The sequence below is a fragment of the Polypterus senegalus genome, chromosome 8, assembly GCF_016835505.1.
Source record: "Polypterus senegalus isolate Bchr_013 chromosome 8, ASM1683550v1, whole genome shotgun sequence".
Lineage (NCBI taxonomy): Eukaryota > Metazoa > Chordata > Cladistia > Polypteriformes > Polypteridae > Polypterus > Polypterus senegalus.
The window spans coordinates 172,063,520-172,084,740 of NC_053161.1; the positions used below are offsets into that span (position 1 = coordinate 172,063,520).

The following is a 21,221-nucleotide window of genomic DNA, read 5'->3' on the forward strand; positions in this document are numbered from 1 at the left end:
GAAATATTTTTTTTTTTCTTTCTGACTTCTCAGTTCAATAATTATTTGCTCTTCTGTTTTTTTTCTCTCCACTCCTGGTTTAGATAAAAGATTGATTTGACTTATTGTACTGACTTAGGCTAGTTTCTGGGTATCTCCCGATCATTTTTTTCTCAGTATCTCTGGCAAAATAGTATATACTGTAGTATGTTCATTTTTTATCTAGGTGGTAGAGTCTGAATTGATTATGTTCAAGGCCAACAGAAGCTTGTTGGTTGGTGCCTGTCAGTATGGGAGATATCATGAACAATGAGGCCTTTCATGTAACTATAACAGGAACATCTCCTGACTGAATTTATTTAAAAAGGTGGCAGATGCTTGTCTTTGATTATCAAAAACCCTCAAAATAAATATTTAAACCTGACATCATTTGCATACATGAACACACACATTAAATTTAATACACAAGAAAACATGCAAATTTCAGTTCAATTAGCATAAAGAAATCACGGCAGTACACATCCATTAATATTATAATGGCCAGTATAAATGGGACTGGTGTGTGGAAAAAGCTGAAAAGTCCTGGTTTCTCCTGCTATTCCTCATCCACAGCAGACACAGATACAAATAACTGCCCCCTCCAATCCTGGGTTTTCTCGTCTTGTAATTTTTCTCGTAGATCATTGGTGCTCCTGTGGGTCACTGCACTAGTACTTCACTTTGTTCAATCCTCTGTTTTGCTTTAGCGATTTAAATAATAAGTAAAATAATAAATAATACATGTTGGAGTTGTAGGTTACATAATGCTCAGTGGAGTATGGCTATGTTATAAGAGTACTCTACGACCTTACACCACAGTTACTGTTTTTACAAATTAACCTCAAAAATGTCTCATCAGTCCCTCAACATATCTTTTTTTGTTTGTTGATGTGACATATGGATCATAAAGGTCAAAAGACACACTTGAGGCCAGAGAAGAAAGTCCAGAGGAGTTTGTTTGAGGCTGTCATAGCGGTAGATAACTCTGGAGCAGTTTCCATTGTTGATCACCTCAAGTTCATTATATCAGAACAAAATGCACTTCTAAGTGTGACATTATATGCTTAAATACAGAAATGTCTTTGTGGCCTTCAAACTAATTTTGTCAACAAATGAACAGCACAAACTCTTGTCCGTTTTTATTCAGGTCTGTACTCAAGTGGAGCAGCATGACACCGAGATTTGTTCTCTATGCTGAGACCCAGTCTCTCTGTAAGAAACTTTACAGGAAAGATGAAGGATCAACAGGAGGCAACATCAGAATTATTGAAGTTCCAGATAATGTTGAGAGTGGGGAAAATGTTTGGCTTTGATCTTTTTGGCTTACGACCATCGCTAATTTCATGTCTGAAATTATATGGGCACACTGTATATACCTGAAAAAGTGACAGCACCTGTCTATGTCATCAAGGTGCTTAGCTGTTCTGGCTGAGTTACTATACTGAAAGAGGCACACAAAAATTCAAATGTAACCTATGAAAGATGGAAGGTCTACTTTTACTTCCAATTGCTCAGTCCACACCACACAAGACCATGTCTCTGGTGATCAAAAACACAAATCAAATTGGTATTTCTGTTTTTCTGGTTTATCTGGCCAAACTTCAGACTTACTTCCCAGGAGTGCAGCAGCTGTTCACTGACCCTCAACAGGCGCTCAATGCTCTTGACACCTTCATGTCCACTGGTGCTTGGCCACTTTGACTGATTTCAAAAACATTTATTTATATAGCACACTTTCATACAAATGATGTAGCTCAAAGTACTTTACAAGATAAAGAAAGAAAGGGTTTTATACAAAATTAAAAATATAAAAAAAAGATTAGGTAATACTAAATAACAAAGAATAAAGTAAGGTCCGATGGCCAGGAGGACAGAAAAAAAAAAAAACTCCAGAGAGCTGAAAAAAAAAAATATATGCAAGGGTTCCAATTCCATGAGACCGCCAACTCCCACTGGGTATTCTACCTAGTATAAATGATCTCAATCAGTCCTCATGATTTTCAGGCTTCATGTAGAAGAATTAGATGATGATCATGTGCTTTGATCGGGTGGTGGTGGTGCAGATTGCCACCACAGAGAACCAGAAAAAGAACAACAGAGAAAGTAGGGGTTTGCATGGATTGCAGAGCTGTGATAAAAACGATAATTCAATGCATATACAGAATATCAGGGTTACACTAAAATGAAGCTCTGACAAAGCCATGTTAAAATAATGCGTTTTTAGCAGTTTTTTTTTTTTTTTTTTAAAAAGTGCTCCTTCGTATTAGCCTGGTGAATTTCTATCTGTAAACACTTCCAGGTTTTAGATGCATAACAGCAGAAGGTCGCCTCGCCACTTCTTTAAGTTTAGCTCTTGAAATTATAAGCAGACCCTCATTTAAAGATCTAAGGGTACGATTTGGAGTGTAAGGTGAAAGACATTCTGAAATATAGGATGGAGTGAGATTATTTAAGGCTTTGTAAACCATAAGCAGTATTTTAAAGTCAATTCTAAATGGCACAAGTAACCAGTGTAGTGACATCAAAACCGGGGTGATGTGCTTGGATTTTATTTTCCCAGTTAAGATTCTGGCAGCTGCATTCTGCACTCGTTGCAATTGACTGATGTTTTTTTTTCCTTTTCCCTGAGAGGAGTCTATTACAGTAATCTTGAAAATTTTTTAACATCTTGCAAAGTTATAAGGGGTCTTACTTTTGCTATTTTCTTTAAGTGGAAAAATGCTGTCCTGATACTCTGATTAATATGTGATTTAAAATTTAGGTCAGAGTCAATAATTACCTCCAAATTCTTTATCTCTGTCTTGACTTTTAAGCCTAATGGATCAAGTTTATTTCTAATACCCTCCTTATATCCATTTTTGCCAATCACTAAGAATTTTATTTTCTCCTTATTTAGCCTCAGAAATTTGCTACTTACCTATTCCGAAACAAAGGTAACACATTGGGGGTCAGTAAGGCAAGAGAGTTGGGGTCATCAGGTGCTATTGATAAATACAGTTGTGTGTCGTCAGCATAGCTGTGGTAACTCACGTTATGCCTTCAGATAATTTGACCTAATGGAGATTGAAAAGAGCAGCAGACCCAGGATAGATCCTTGTGGAACACCATATACAGTAGAATATCATGTGTCTTTGAAGCATAATCACCACAACTAACAACGAATCTGCTACCTGTCGAGTAAGACTCAAACCAGCTTAAGACATTGCCAGATAGGGCCCACCCAGAGACTAAGGTGATTACTAAAAATATTGTGATCAATGGTATAAAATGCACTCAGATCTAAGAGGACGAGAACAGATAAACTGCCTCTGTCTGCATTTACCTGCAAGTCATTTACTACTTTAACGAGTGTAGCTTCTGTACTGTGATTTGTTGTGAAACCCGCCTGAAACTTGTCAAGAAAAGAATTGTTATTTAAGCGATCATTTAGCTGCATAATGACTGCCTTTTTTATTTTATGTGCAATTTTAAAGCACTGCTTAAACATTTTCCTGAATATTGATCCAACATGACTACTTTTTTCCTTTTTCATATGTATATTTTGTATGTGTACTTACACATGTGATTAAAGAGTTGTTGCGGGTTGTGAGGGGATGGGACACGATCCTTGAATGCTCAACGCGCTGAGTGTTTCTCTCAACCCACAATTGTTTAATATCTGCTTGCATGTCATATTTATCTTTAGATGAGTTTTTTCATATCTCACCACATTAACCCTTGTATTTTGAATAGTGGGGTTAGGATGGATTTGTTTACCAAACTCTCTCCATGTCGGCCTACTCATAAGGATAACCTGTTGCTTTTTCCTTTTTTTCTTTTGTTTGGGCAACCTCAGTTTTTAGTTTTTTGCATATTTACGGTTTGGGGTGTGATTCTGGAGCTGCTGTTTACGTTATATATGTATACTGGCAGGACTGGGGTAAAGTTGTTTTGGCACCTTTTAATGTAATTCATTTACAGCTTCCCATCGTTGCCTGTTTGGTCTGAACATAGTATCTTTTCTTGAATTTTAGTGTTGTCTTCTACTTGCAAACATTTTATTGTTGATGATTTATTATCATCTAAATAGGCTGATATAGTTGCAAGAGTCATTTATTTTAGCTGAAGTCATTCATTGAGCTGTCTTGAGATGCTAATGTGTGGCTGCATCCTCTTTTACTACTAGTCAAAAACATGGAGTTTGGTCCTAGTTCACCATTTTCTGAGGTGTTTCAGAAGGCAGGATTTGTTATGTGGTGAGTCTATGTATGCCTCACCTACATATAATAATAAGTTACATATATTTTTTCTTTTTCCAATATCCAACTAATCATCAGTATGGATACAAATGCATTTATCATTCTCCTGCTCGATAAATCACTTTCCCTGATTTAATCACTGCATTCCTCCCTCTTCACGGGTGCTTGCCGCATTTATTATGAATCTAAACTTGATCCATTTATGCATTAGTATTCTTGTCCTCATTATCTGACCACCAGTTTGTTAAGCTTCCGCTTTTTCTAGACTCATTGGCATTTTCATGCAAATTTTATTAAACAAACATCTACTAAACCAGAGTAATTTATAGTTCTACACAAAGACTCGGGATCCAACTTATGTTTGGCTGGCTATTAACTCTTTTAGGGCGGGTGTCGACTTTTGTCGACAGGAGGGGTAGAGGGAGACAATCACCTGTTAATGGCGACAAAACTCACTGTTACGTCACAGGCATTCCCTCTCTGCTTGGAGGAATGTTAGACTCATTGACTTGGCATCTAATCCTTGTGTGTGCGTGAGTTACAAAATGTAAACAAAGGCAAGATGGCATCGACATCTCACGAGGAAGCGAAGTGAATGCAGAAAAGAAAATAATAACACATTTTATTTATATAGCGCCTTTCCTATGTTCAAGGTGCTTCACAGCCTCTTAGAAAAAAAAACAAAAAACAGCAGGGTATATGTAACATTAGATACAAATGTTTTCCTGAATAGAACAGTGAAACAGATAAAGCATTAATTAAAATAAAGGACAATAAACCAGAGTAAAATACTAAATTCAATACTAAAAGAAAAACCTAACAAACAACCTAATTTGTGATCTAACAGACACAAATTATCCTCAGCACCTGGACAGAGAGGTAAACTGAAAGAAAGTGCAGAATGTTAAGTTAAAATCCTTCCTAAATAGATGAGTTTTAAGTTGCTTTTTGAAAGAATGAACTAATTAATTTCAGGATGTCATTCCAAAGTCTGGGTACTATGGAGCTCAAGCCCCTATTGTCACCCATAGAGTGCAGGTTAGTGTGAGACACAACAAGATTATCAGAATCAGAGGACCTTAGTAAGCAACGAGGAGCAGAGTGATTTAGAAGGTCACTGATGTAGTTTGATGCAAGGCCATTTGAAGCTTTGTAGGTTATTAATAGAATTTTATATTCAATCCTGTAAGACACAGGGAGCCAGTGAAGGCAAAGCAGGATGGCTGTGATTTGCTCGCTGCTGCTGGTTCGAGTAAGGACTCTTGCAGCAGAGTTTTGAATCAACTGGAGTTGTGATATAAGATTAGAAGGGGCACCTGCCAGCAGCGAGTTGCATTAATCTATGCAGGATGTGATAAAAGCATGAACAAGTTTATCAGCATTAGAAAAGGAGAGGAAGGAGCGAACATGGGATATGTTACGGAGGTGAAAGTAAGAAAGTTTCTTAATGTGGTTTATGAGGGAGGAATCAAAAATGACACCAAGATTCCTTGCATCAGAAGAAGGTCTGATGAAATCATGTCAAGAGCGACTGAGAAGGAGCTCACTTTCTTAATTAGCGCTTTAGTGGCAATTTGTGTTCAGTTTTGTTGCAGTTTAATTTTAAAGAGTTCTGCTCCATCCAGGTTTTAATTTCACTGAGGCAAGTTGTAAGCTGAGAAAACTCTGATGAAGTTGCACTTTTGACATTGAAATAAAAGTGAGTATCATCTGCATAAAAATGATAACCCAGTCCATAGCTATGAATAATATGGCCAAGGGGAAGCATATAAATACAGAAGAGAATTGTGCCAAGGACAGAGCCCTGAGGAACTCCTTGTGTGACTGGCACCAAGCTGGGTCTGCTGTTGCCAAGACTAACAAACTCTTGCCTATCAGTCAGACAGTACTTGAACCACTGGAGGACAGTGCCAGAGATACCCAGCATGTTCTCCATTCTGGACAGTAGAATGTCATGTCTGAATCAGCAGATGATGTTTTGCGCATTATCGCTGAGTCGGACTCTGATTTTTCAGAATCTGATTTTGTTGAGAGTGATCAGGAGATCAAGCAAGAGATTGAGGAACTGGCATCAGCTGATCGGGCACCAGCCAATGCCACCCCAGCTGAGCAGCTGCCGTTGCACCTATGGCAAGGTTCGTGTGGGAGGAAAACCCAGACATTGATCCGTGGAATCCAAACTGCCTACCAGACTTCACAAGACAGCATGGCTTGCTGTTGGACACAACAGATTACCAGCCGCTGGTCTACTTCAGGCTGTTCGTTCCTGAGTCTGCCTTTCAGCTACTGTCAGATGAGACAAACAGGTATGCAGAGCAAGTTTTTGAATCGCGGGCTGCGCTTGCACCGCGTTCTTGTTTTTCAAAGTGGAAACCCACAACAAAAGACGAGATGAAGGACTTTGTGGCATTACAAATAGAGATGGGACTAGAGTGGCTATATAACTTCAGGGAGCCTTGGTCCAAACATGCTTTAGACAGGTTATGCCGTGTGATAGGTATGTGCTGCTGCAGAAGTTTTATTCACTTCTGTGATATCCAGAAGCAAATCCCAAGGGGTGAGCCAGGCTATAACCCCATGTATAAAGTTCAGTCTATGCTTGACATTGTGGTACCAACAATTTTATCAGCCTGGCCATGATTTGTCTGTGGATGAATCTATGATAAAATACAAGGGATGCCTTTTTTCTGCCAGTGTACATGGACAATTTTTATACATCACCATAATTGTTCATGGAGCTACAGAGCAGGGGAATTGGAGCTTGTGGCACAGTGAGGGTGAACAGGAGACACAGGCCTTCACAGGCTGAAGATGAAAAGAGGTGACAATATGGTTTTCATGCGGGTGGAAAACTTGGTGGCAGTGGCATGGCACGATGTCAAATGGGTGACTTGTCTCTCTACAGTACACACTAACAATATATGTGAGAAAATACAAACCTGACTGTGTTGTGTGGAGCAACAGACTATTGAAGAGGATGCGCCAGTGCAACACATTTTGTAAGCAGTGTAACGTGGCAATGCATGCAGTTGGCTGCTTTAAGCCATATCATACTTTGTTGTGTAACATGTATGTGAAATCATATAGTATGCTGGCTCATACAACATGCAAGATAGTAACATTGTCAAAAAGAAATATTTTTTGTTGTTTTGATATGTTAAACCATTGCTTTGTGTACTTTTTTTTAAAAAAAGTTAGTTTTTGGAAAAATATTCAGCCCTGGGAGAAAAGAAACAAAAAAATAGAATTAGCCTTCCTAAAAGAGTTAAGGAGCAAATCTGAGACCTGACCATTGCTTTTTTATCCATATTTTCTTGCATGATGCGTAGTAATATTGACCACTTTGAGAAATGTCTGAAAAATCTTGAAAATACACGCCCATGAATGTCTGATCCAGTACACAAGCTCAAAATTACACTAATCAGAAAGGAGTTAAATGACCTTCTTATGCAGCGTGCAGAGCTGAAATAATTAATTGCATGTGACATCATGGCTATCTCTTTGGTGTGCTGAACTGACCAAGCTGTAAGATGTGACTTGTTGGCATCCAAGTTACAAGTTGAGCAAAAATATAGGGCTAAGATAGATATATAGGTACTTTCATTACCTATCCCTTGGAAATAAATATATACATTTTTCTGAACTTTCTCCTCTGATATTTCCCCATCTTTGGAACTACTTGTTGTGTTATTTAGTTCTCGTAATTTACCAAAACTCTCACAAACTGATGCGGCCTTTCTCAAAGTCCCTGTTTTAGCTGAAAAAACAAAATCTGTTTTGGAAAAAAAAAAAACAAAGACCCTGGTCCAGGTGGTATGCAGCCATAAGTACATTTTGCATTTTAGCCACAGGTGTTCAGTTTGCCATTTCAAATGATCAGTCAGGAGAGATGTGGGCCTCTGTTTCTTTTTTCAGTGACCTGCGTGTTTTATTCATTTAAGTTGTACATTATTTTTTTGTCTACCTCCAGTATGTCAAATTTATATATGGAAATGATTTTGCTTTATTATCCTCTTCCCCCTTTTCAAATAATATATATATATATATATATATATATATATATATATATATATATATATATATATATATATATATATATATATATATATATATATATATATATATATATAATATTGTGTAGATAGATAGATATTATGATGTCAGGTGGCTTGTGGCTAATTGTGTAGAAATATCAAGAGATTTTCTGATTTATTACAGTGTATTTCACATGTTTGGCATGGCACTCTATTTTAAACACAAACCACGTCAATATAATGATATCTGAAGATTGTCACTTTTTACCACCATTAATTAGAAATTACATAATTTTAAGTAATGTTTCAAGAATATGATGACAAAATGATGATGCTGTTCTTTATTTTTTTTAAAAAAAGATGTAATCTTGTTGATTGTGCCTATCACATGTGATGTATTTATTTTACTAATTTAACTTCTCGGCTCCACTGATTGCGCTCATGTGATAAGTAGTTGTAATGCAGATGAAAAAATTAACAAGTTGAGTATCTTTCCACATGCTACTTAAATCTTACAATTGCTTATGCTTATCAAAGTTTGTTCATAAATTCATTTAACATTTGTTAAGTGTTGTAACATAATGTCAACATTAGAACAGTGGATTAAAAACTAAGCTTTTTTTTCTTTTAAACTTTACTCAGGAATCAAACTTCACTGCTGTTCTGAATGTGGCAAACAATTTTCTGGCATGAGTAAACTCCAGCGCCACCAAAGAATTCACACAGGGGAGAAGCAGTTTGACTGTAATAAATGTGGAAAACATTTTGCAAAAAGATGCAATCTTCAGAGCCACCAAAGAGTTCATACAGGAGAGAAGCCGTATTGCTGTACTGTATGTGGAAAACAATTCTCTCACAGAAGTACTCTTCAGAAACATATTAAAACTCACACAGGGGAGAAGCCGCATTGCTGTTCTGAATGTGGTAAAAAATTTTCACGGAGAAGCCATCTTCAGAACCACCAAAGACTTCACACAGGTGAGAAGCCATTTTGCTGCACTGTATGTGGAAGGGCATTCTCTCATGGTAGTACTCTTCAGACACATATTAAAATTCACACAAGAGAGAAGCTGTATTGTTGTGCTGAATGTGGCAAAAATTTTTCACGGAGAAGCAAACTTCAGAGACACATAAGAATTCACACAGGGGAGAAGCCATATTACTGTACTGAATGTGGTAAACAGTTCCAACACAGTAATAGTCTTCTGAGGCACATTAAAGCTCACTCAGGAGAAAAGCCATATTGCTGTTCTGAATGTGGCAAGCGGTTTTCACGAAAAAACAGCATTTATTCTCACAAAAGAATTCACACAGGAGAGAAGCCGTATTGCTGTTCTGAATGTGGTAAACAGTTTTCACGTAGAGACAATCTTGAGCGCCATAAAAGAATTCACACAAGAGAGGGGTTTGGATTAGAAAGACGCACCAAAATAGCATTCATTAATGGAAAATTGACGTCAACCTTGTTGAAGGTTATCCAATAAGAGAATCTGACCAAGAGGACTCTTAAGAAGGACTTGGGAATTGACGAGAGTGCAGACATAAACCATAAAGAGCAGCAGTGAATACACAAGAAGGGTAATAATGAGCCTTAGAAGGTCCCTGACAGTGAGGAACAAAGTATGAGGAGTTAATCAGCTAGTAAAAGATGTCATCTCATACAGCTTTGGGATCAAAGACTGGCCACAAAAAGACCTCAATAGTCTGGATATAAAAACAAAGTTGCTTCATGCCAACTGACTGATATACAAAAACCAATGCATGTCAAGGCTTTACGTTCCTAGTGCAGAAAGAGAAATGCGCCAAATGGAAGAAGATTACATAATCAGATCTTTAATCATAGGGCTGCAGGCATTCCGAGTACTGAGAAAAGCGCTATATAAATGTAATGAATTATTATTTTTATTCCTTCTCAGCTCATGGGATTACCACATTTGTAAAATATCACAGCCTCAACTGGAAAGCCAAGATCAACTTTTATCATAAAGCTTTGTTAAACAATCCACAAAACTAAAGGAAAATCCCCTGAAGATTTGCCCAATGTGGCGTGACATCATTTTGTGTAAAATCAAAAAGAAGATAATAAGAAGGTGCACCAAGAGAGAAAAACAAACCTGGCGTGACTGCAACTGCATTGAGTATTACACAGATCTCCTACTATAAACTCATGTGGACCAAAACCTAACACATGAATAGCTCAGGAGAGGAGAAATGAGATTCAGGGATGAATAATAATAATTAATGAGCAATTCAGATTGTGAATTACATGCAACATGCTTTGAGAGAAATGCAAAAAGCAACCAATTTAGGTTTTGCGACCAACTGGTTGAAACAGTACTGCACCTTACTGCAGGGTTTTAAACACTCCTGTCCAAAAAAACTTATTCATGCAAAGACACAACAGAGTAGCTCAGCTGTTTTAATGAAAACTGTGCACAAAACATGACATCCGAATTCCAGAGATAATCATTGAAAATGAAGAAGAGTACATCACTTGGGGTATACCAGTCTTAAATTTTAGTAAATCCATAGCAAGAAAAACTGATATTGTAGTTAAAAAGAAACATTCAGACTATTCCTGGTTAATCAACGTATAAGCCCCAAATGACTTATCTTTGCCTCGAACAGAGAGAGAGAGAAAAGATACAATTAGAAATTTGATCCCAAAAAAAAATACAATTATTCCAATATTTTTGAATCCATAGGGCTTGTTTAAAAGAGCAAGCTTTGCAGAGAGCCCTAGCAGTGAATCTAAAAGCAAAAAGGATGGTACATGAAGGATGTCATGACCTAAGAGTGAGGATTTTAATAATAATGGAGGGATCAACCTGAAAGAGAAGTCATATTTTTGTGAATGTGTAAAACAATTCTGTCTGGAGTAGTCTTCAGAATCACAGACTCCTTCACGCAGCAGACAAGAAGTGTGATTTGAGATGAGCCAAAAGTGGAATAAGACCTCCGAGACTGTGCCATTGCTGCTGGGATCAACAGACCTTATGAGGGAAAAAAAATTCAGGCCCATCTGGATGCCCTGTCAATTACAATCAATCCTTATGAATTAAAGAAGGAATCACTATTATGGACAATGCAAGTTCTGTGCTGAGCTCTGGCATAAAACCTAAGAGAATAAAAACAGCAGCAGCAAAAATCACTCTAGAAAAGCAACCACATTTCAGGACTCGAGATGAGGTACATGTCTGTCTTGAAAACTAAGCAAACTAAACCATTCTGGAGAAGTTAATATCCAGGATCAGCCATATTGGTGTAATGAATATGGCAATCATTTTCCCAAAGAGGGTGTAGGATATTGGAGCGAGTGTTGACCTAATAACATTTTATTGAATTCTTGAGAGGTGCATCAGCAGTTAACTTGTCTACACCTCAAAAAGTGATGCGATAACAACTGTTGCCACCTCCAGATAAACCACCACAGGGGAGCAGACAACTAAAGGCCATTGTAAGCAAAAGGACTGCAGCTTTGCTTTTTAGAGCCGATTCTGTCACAAAGAAAAGTAAAGTTTGGATCCTGTACTGATTTGAAGCTTGCAGGATCAGCTGCACAAGTAATGTCTTTATGATAATAAAATTCTTTAAATCCCCTGAAAGTACCTTTCAATCAGTTCAATCTCTGGCTAACTTTCTATTTTACTGATAATGTTTGCTGTTTGTTTAATAAAGACACCAAGAATGTTTCATCAACTTCAAGAATGCAGTTTTTCTTTGACTTATATAGTCACAGGAGGCCGAGGGACAGACACCTGGAAGGACTGGGAGGTGGCTTATACATCCCCTGGGCAACGAGGGGGCAACCGCCCTGGATCTTGAGGAGACCACGGGAGATGAGCAAGGAGGCTCAAGCCCACTGGGGCCTGTGGCCACCGCCAGGGGGCACCCCGAGCTTCAGAGACCCCAGGAAACATTCACTTCCTCCACCCCCAGTAAGATGGAGGAAGACCCTTCCAGGGACGCCAAGAGTGCTTCCGGGTGCAAGAGCAGCACTTCCACCACACCAGTAAGTGCTGCCGGAAGGACGTAATTATGCACCTGGTGCACATATGGGTGGATATAAAGGGGGCCACCTGCCTACAATCAGGGGGCGTGAGTCGGGAGCAGGAGAAAGACGGAGCTCGGGAGGAGAGGAAAGGAGGTGGCCTGAAGAGAGAGAGGCATTGGAGAAAGGCCTGGACCCCTGGATGAGTTTTGGGGTTGTGAGCTTCACTTATTGTGTAAATAGTTTGTAAATAAACGTGTGGGGATTGAACCAACGATTTCCGCCTGTCTGTGTCTGGGCTGTCTTCCACTATATATATATGCACGGTGGTGCAGTGGGTAGTACGGCTGCCTCGCAGTTAGGAGATCTGGGTTCGCTTCCCGGGTCCTCCCTGTGTGGAGTTTGGATGTTCTCCCCGTGTCTGCGTGGGTTATCTCCAGGTACTCTGGTTTCCTCCCACAGTCCAAAGACACGCAGGTTAGGTGCATTGATGATCCTAAATTGTCCCTAGTGTGTCTGATAGCACCCTGTCCATGGGTTTGTTCCAGCCTGGCGCCCTGTGTTGGCTGGGATTGGTTTCAGCAGGCCCCCGTGACCCTGTGTTCAGATATAGTGGGTTGGAAACTAACTGACTGACTATACACACACATATTAATTATATATATATATATATATACACACGCACATTATATATAAAATGTGTGTGTGTGTGTGTATATGTCACTGATGGCTGTCATAAGAGCCAGAGGTGCATTGATAAGCTCTGCCTCATCGATATTCTGACAGAAATGAAAATGCAACCCTCTCACAATCAATAAGTTGAAAAAATACACAATCACAAACAGGACATTTAATGTCTAGCAGATGTGATACAAGTTTATAACCAATCTTCCTTGTTTTCAAGAATCCAGACGAGTCCTGTCGCAGAAACACGTGAAGTGCATGGAGAACAGTAGAATGTTGTGTGTGTCTATCATGTAATTCATAAGGAGAACAGAATTGTAGTTAGAATTGCAGTTTATTGTATAAATTAAGTGCATAAAATGAACAACAACTAAGACTGTCTAAGTTGAAAGTATAACAAAGTAAACTGAACTCAATAACAATGAGGTTGTTTTGTTTTCTTTCAAACTGCATCCAATATCTGGTGACTAAACCCCGACAAGCCCTGTGTTGTGATCCAAACCGTGAGGTAACTGAAATATTCCACCCTTAGTAGCACTAAATCAAGGTGTGATCAATGCTGTAACCCTGAAATATCCGAAGCATTCTGTGGGCCAGAAAATGCACATGACATACAGTAAAGAGACAAGCAGCCAGTGATTTAGCACTTTACTCAGGTTGAACAGCACTTCCAAACAGTAACTAAGGACAGACATACAAGTTTGCTAATTCCAAAGCTCAGATGTCACTGCTGTAACTTTGAAATAGATAGTGTAGTACCTGCGTGTCATGGACATTCAAGACGCCAGCCAGAGATTCTGAAATCTTTCCAGTTTTGGATGACTTCTGCCTAAAGAAGGTCATCAAGTGTGTGATGTGATGATCGAGTTCTTCATGGAGTATGTCACGCAGGTTCTGGTTTGCGATTCACTGGAGTTCTGCATCCATCCAAATAAACAGGAATATAGCAGCACTATATAGGAGTACAAGATAAATATTATTTACACAGAATGGGACATATAAAGAAAAGAGCATCAGGGAAACAACAGATAAACCACTTCACCTCAGACTCAATGTGCAGAGCAGGCCAGAGGTCCAGGGTCTCGTTCAATGGTGAGCTGGACCGGATGATGGTCTGTCATCTCAGGGCAAACATGGTGTGCATCACAGGTTGATGTCTCTCAGTCATCTTTATTTTTCAATGATCTGTTCCCTCAGGCACTCGAGAGTTAAGTGACAGTACTGCACGCACATTGTTTGTGTAACTGCGGTGTTCATGATGTCCTGACCAATGAGTTTTCAAAGCATTGTGTCTGAAATGTGCACATGCAATGATCATACAGGCATGGCAGTGGGCCGACTCTTGAGAAATGACTGTCCTGCAGTCTATAATATGTAAAGAATTGTGTTCTGAAGCTCAAAATATCAGAACAGACTTTACAGTACTAAGCCATACCGCAGCCTGGAAACACATTCAAAACAAGATTATTATTGCGTGTACGTTTGTGGGACGATTGTTATGAAATTAACAATATGCAAAATTAATCAAAGACTCCAATTTAGAGTAACTTTTAAAATTTATTAGTATAATTACATTTTCAAACCTTTTCACTGAAACACTGGCAGCTTGTCACCATATCCATGACACAGCAGAATATGAGTTGGCTCTGCTTTTGATTTTTAAAACAGTATTTTCAGCTGCACCCCACTGAAATAAAATATTGAAATGAACTCAATACAGCATTCAGTCCAGACCTTAAAACAGCATTACTTTCATAGCCTCAGTTCCGTTTCAAATCTTAAATATCGATAAAAAATCCAAGGTTAGCAGGATCCACTCTATTACTTCGTATCGGCACTTCTCACATCGCACACTCCACTTCCAACACATATTAAAATATAAATAAATAAATATCCGTCCCTTCAAAGTGCTCTTGCACACCCCAGAACAACACCCCCTCCCCGAAGCCACACATCCACTTACATCTAATAGGCTACAGACTTAAACATAATCACCAAAATGTACGCGCTTCAAGTCACAGTGTAGCTTACATTATATATTGCCGTTGAATTATGATAAAAGTTTCTTTTTTCAGCGTTCTTCCTTCTTTCTCATCAATCCCGCGTCGCAGTGCTACAGACACATTAAATGCTGTGGGGCTGCTCTATACTAACGCGTCGAGCGTCACGTGATTTTAATGCGCACTAGCGCCATGACGTCAATGGCATCGCTGCAGTCAGAAGTCCTATTGGTCAGCACATTCGCCGTTCTACTTTGGCTGACTCTTCCATAGACATACATACATAGATAGACACCGCAATCACTGTGTTGCCCAAACGACACGATACGTCAGCGCGTTCGTCATATTGCGAGTGGCAAAAGTGCCATTTAAACTAATACAGGTAGACATGGAAACCGGGTTTTCTGATGAAAAAACAATAATGTTTAAAACAGTATCGTTTATATACAACAGATTTTGGCGAATCGATTAAATGCAATTATTTTTATCCATTTACACACTTATTTAATAATGTATTATTATTATTATTATTATTATTATTAAATAATTATAAGTAACATTTCTCGGACTGCCTTCTTCCATCTCCAAAACGTTTCTAGACTTTGTCCTGTTCTTACGCAGCACAGTACTGAAGTATTGGTTAATGCCCGAGTCACCTCACGTATAGATTACTGTAATGCTATTCTATCTGGCATCCCACAAAAACTTATCCATAAACACAACTTCTTCAAAATTCTGCTGCCAGGATAATAACCTGCTGTTCTAAATCCACTGAACATATCACACCGATTCTCTCTCAACTTCACTGGCTCCCTGATAACTACAGAATACAATACAAAACACTACTCTGAACATTTAAAGCTCACAACCTCACTGATCTCCTCCAGACTGACACTCCTCTCGCTCATTCAGATCCTCATCCACAGCTTTACTTTCTGTACCACACATCAGACTCAGTTCTATGGGAGCTCGAGCGTCTCTCATAGTTCTCCTCAACTTTGGAATTCTCTTCCCTCTCATATCCGTCAGTTCGATTCAATAACACATTTTAAAACTGCCCTCAAAACCTCTTTTCAAACTGGCAAACCAATTGTGAATTTTGCACTGTCACTGCCAGTTATCTTTGTTTGTTTGCTAATTATTACTTTTTGATTTATCATTCTCTTGTTTTAATGTTACTAATGTTTAATTTTATTGTAGGGGGACCTTGAGTGCTATGAACAGCACCTATTAAATAAAATGTATTATTATTATTATTATTATTATTTAATTATTGAGATGAAAACTTGACCAATGTCTGAAAGTCAAAATAGTAAGACTGCAACTGGCAGTCTGGTCTTTCTTTTAATAGTGAAATGATACACTCAATGACAAAAAGAAACAATTTCATTGTATACAAATTGGCTTAATAATTTCTGAAAACATTTCACTCATTCCTCTCTCTCTCTCTCACACACACACGCACACACAATGTGGTTACTTAAATATATACAGGATAGGATCTAAAATCCTTGAAACAGAACTGTCTTACATAGCTTTTTCCGTGTGTTGCCACTCTGTAATTTGAGAGTATTCAGCCTGGCAATATGGTGCAGCCTTAGTTTGTGGAAGACAGACACGTCTAAAGACATGAGCATAAAATGATGGTTGTCAATTTAAAACTGTCTTTCCTCAATGTGCTCCTTGAGAAAATAACACATCATCTGAACCAATGTCAGCCTGAACAAACTGATTGATCAAATATACACTGACAGCTTGTCCTAAAGTCGACTGTCGGATAACACGCTCAGCTACTTTGACCACCTTGACTGTACCCTCAAAAGGAATCATCAAACCTCCTCTGTTTTTTAATGTCAGCAAGTGGTAGCTTTGATGATATGATGCCGGTACAGCATCTGTTACCAAACTAGCACGGCACACATGACAGGACAGCTTTCTCAAAATGCTGTCTAAGGGCGACCTCCCACTGCTTCCTCAGGTGGATTTCTTTGGAAAACCTTCAAAGTTTGAGAAATATTAACAGCTAATAACAATTTACATAGTTAGTGACTAAATACGTTTAGCCAAAACGTTGTTTGGAGGCTCACTTGAGCACATGAATGCATAGCTTTGCTAGCTTAGCCTAGCGTAGCTAAAGTTAAGATTAAAAAACGAGATTTTCTAATGGCCAAATATAACCAAAACAATTGTTCAGCCTTACCTATGAAATGTAATCCCCCCGGGATATGGTTTGGAGAGTACAGCGGTTTGTACAATCCCAAGCAGCAAATGCGTGAGACATCTTTATCCATTACTTCACTCCACAGCAGTGCCACTCGCAATATGGTGGCGACGTTGACGTACGATGCTGCTGCTCATGCGGCATCTAGTAATTCTATGTCTATGGACTCTTCAGCCTCAAAGAATCAGTGCATGCAGGGGTGGGACTTGATTGTGATGGGCACGCCATGCAGCCAATCAAGTGCAACGAAAGACTAGGATCGTACCATTATGCGAAAGAAGGACGGGAGGAAGACGCTCCATAGACAGCGAGTGTAGTGGTACAGATCAGGTACACAGAGCTACAGAGAGACGGGGAGTCGGACTGAAATGCAAGTGCGTCGAGAAAAAGTGAAGAAATGATCGAGAACCGAAAAAGAAGCGTCTGGCTGCATTTCATGGTATTGGAGACTGCAAAGCTGAGTGCAGAATTTGTAAAATGAAAATATCCATCAGAGTAGAGTCAACAACAAACCTGCACAGACAGCTTGTCCTCTCTCCTCCAGCTGCCATCCACTGACCCTGGAGTAGTGTCCTGTTTTGAGCCAAGTACTTCTGGTGCAGCATCCACTGTCTTGCCAAAACCTGCAGGTACATCACAGCCTTCTGCAAATCAAACCAAAATAAGCACATTTATTCCAAAACAAATGACCCCAGCCAAACAGATAAGTGTTGATGAGGTGCTGGCTAAAATGATAGCCAGTGACATTCAGCCATTTTCCATTGTGGTGGACAAAGGATTTAAAACTTTTGTCCATGCCTTAAACCCCATGTATGTTCTCCCCAGTAGAAAAACCTTGTCCCCAACAATTATTCCAGGACTATATAACATGGAGTGTGCATTGTGGCAAGACAGGGTCAAAAAAGCATCAGCTGTTTGCATGACAACTGACTACTGGACATCCAGAACGACACACTCAACATGTCTGTCACTTTATTGAAAACTTTAAGATGACATCCTGCCTTCTTGACTGCTGTGAGTTTGCTAAGAGACATACTGCAGAAATCCTGGCAGATGAGCTACTAAGAGAGGCAAAAGAGTGGCGAGTAGATGACAAAGTGGTGTGCTGTGTTACTGATAATGCAGCAAACATAACAAAAGCCATCAAAATTTTGCAGAGGACCCACCACCCATGTCTTCCGCACACAAAAAAACCTGATGATTAAAGATGAGCTGAGGAGGGTGAAACCAACTGTGGACAAGGTGAAGGCTATTGTAGAGTTGTGCCACAAAAGAACGTTTGCCATAGAGAGGCCGAAATATCATCAGCCCATCCAAGCAGAGGCATCGGGTATTTCTGAATGCCAACCTGCACTAAAGCCTTTTATCTAAAGTGTCAAAATGTTAAGACTTTGGCTTTTATTTGTTTGATTTCTTTAAGGTGGTTCTGTGTTCAGTTGTTCATTTAACAGTTTGATTAAAATGTTTAACAATAGTAACTATGTATTTTTTCTTGTAACCAAAAATGCATAAAATAAAGCTTTTATGAAAACACTGAATAAAAAATTGCTTACCGACACACAAACCATTCATAATTGCTACATTAGGCTAAAATAGAAGGCTCTGAGTGATAAATGAAGAGCCATTTGGGAGCCGTAAAAGCCCGCTGTTCTAAGGGAGCAGAGCCATAAGAGCCGGACCTCCAATCATAAGACCACAAAATCATTCCGCACGTAGGTGACATAATGACGTAGAATACCAGAAGTGTAGAAATGGTGAGGAAATAACAGAAGACAAACGCTGATCTCAAAAATGGTAACCTTTAAAAGTGTTGCACCCTTGGTAAATGATGCGTGATACGTAATTGATTATATGTTACTTCATTTATTCTGTTTCTTTGTAAAATGTAAAAAAAAATGTATATTTATATTTTTGTTTATAGTTTTCACGGTGCTTGTGATGGTATAACAACGTTAATAAAGAATGTAAAGTTTGAGATGTGAATAAAGATAAAGGCACCAGTCAGCGACTCTCAGCGCGTCGATTCAATTCAATCAAGCGGTGCTACAATTAGTGACGTCACTTGTCATCTCCTAGACTCATCTGGACACGTGGACAGGCCTGTCCGCCCGAAAACAAACATCAGAATTGAAGTTCAGTCCTCTCTCTTACCGTTATATGTGACTTCTGTAATCGCTAATATGTCAGTTATTGTTTTTTTATAGTTCAGACGTGATAGTCATCTTATGAGTATTTGTAATATTTGTAATTTAAATTTTATTTTTATTAAATGGAATAATTTAAAATGTGGAATAATTAAAACTACTAAACAATTTCAAACATTTTGTTGGTTTTCTTTAAATTTCATGAATTTTACAGATATTTAATCACATGGATTTTAATTTTAAATGTGTGACTGTATATTTTGACAATAAAAAAATATTAGCGCTGCCCCAGTCTGATCCAGAATTGAGCACTTCTGCCAATAGTGCATTCCCACATTAAAATTTAGTGTTGTTGGGTGGATCTCAATACAATCAAAAATCTGAAAATATGCATTAAAAACTTTAGTGGAGTGGGGATGCCACAAAAACTAATGTGAAAAACTAAGGAGATCAGAAGGCGTAATGTGTGGCTCAAATCTTGGTGTAGAATAGAAGGATATAAGTTTATGAGGCATTATGAGTCCTTCTGGATCCAGCGGGACCTGTCCTGCCACAATGGGTTACTTTTTGAAGCCATGCCTTGTGGGTGAACTCGTATGCAAACTCCTGGTAACAGGGCCTTTGCCTATGTGACCCGACCACACACAGTCCAAATGTGCAACATGGCACCATCTTCCAGTGGACTCACCACCTGCAGGAGGAGTCCTAATCATCTGTGGCTTTGTGGCTTGGGTGGCAGCTGAAGGCACGTACCATGGCCAACTGATCCCCAGCTCCTGATACTGACTCCAGGGACATGGAATGTGACCTACCTGACATGGAAGGAACCTGAGGTACTGCACGATGTAGAGAGGTACGGTCACCTCAATGAACAGCATGGGCTCTGGAGCCAAACTCCTGAGAAAGGCTGGACGCTATGCCATTCTGGAATTGCCCAGGGTAAGAGGCATTGAGCAAGTGCTGAGCCGGGAGGGCTGTAAGTAAACCCACACATGTATTTTAGATTTTTTGAGCTGGGGAGAGCTGTGACTCTTGTCTGTGCTTATGATGATTTGTTCCGTGCATTCAGACTTCTCAGAGAGGTTGGGCTGGAAGATGGGGGCTTTACTATGAGACTAAGTGTGGGATTGGGAGAAACAGCCTACCTGATCTGAAGCTGAGGGGTGCTTTGCTATTCTTTCTGAGTCCAATTAGAGTACAGAATTACACTCACCCCATGTGTTAGCCCCATACACTCACCCCGCAGATGGCGTCTCAACCTGCTTCTATTAGCAGACGAAAATTGTACAGAATTTATATCCAAACAAATCAAATTCTTTCTAGAGAGAAATACATCTTCAGAGATCTCTGCAGGAATACTCTGGGAACTCTTAAGGCCTTCTTAAGAGGACAGATTATCTCATATCGTTCCCATAGAAATAAATTAGAAACCAAGAAAGTAGCAGAGATAAAAAGCGAAATTACCAGAATAGATGAAGAACATGCAAGACTACCAAGCGAGACTCTACACAGGAAAAGGCAGGCTCTGAATTCAGAACTAAACCTCCTGACAAGTAAAGAAACTGAACAACTAATTTATAAATCCAGACATCATTACTATGAACATGGAAAGAAAGCTAATAAGCTTTTAGCTCAACAAATTCACAAGCAAGAAGTGCGCAACGCAATCTCAGTAATCACCAATGCGAACGGAGATAAAATCGTCGACCACAAAAATATAATGCACACTTTCAGAGACTACTATAAATCCCTATATACTACTGAGTTTAAAGAAGGCAATACACAATCCAATGCATTTCTGAATACATTACAAATACCAAAAATAGACACTTTTAGTGTGGAGGAACTTGATAAACCTCTGGGATTATCAGAATTACTAGATGCTATAAAG

The 21,221-nt window shown here is 39.0% G+C and overlaps 1 protein-coding gene across 1 annotated transcript in view; it reads left to right on the plus strand.

The window, feature by feature from the left end:
• LOC120533475 (gastrula zinc finger protein XlCGF57.1-like) overlaps positions 1-21,221 on the plus strand; it is a 101,908-nt gene that overhangs the window by 33,582 nt on the left and 47,105 nt on the right. Inside the window, exon 4 of the mRNA XM_039760391.1 lies at positions 8,933-9,695. Coding sequence (XP_039616325.1) covers positions 8,933-9,695 — 763 coding nt within the window. The remainder of the gene's footprint in view (positions 1-8,932; positions 9,696-21,221) is intronic.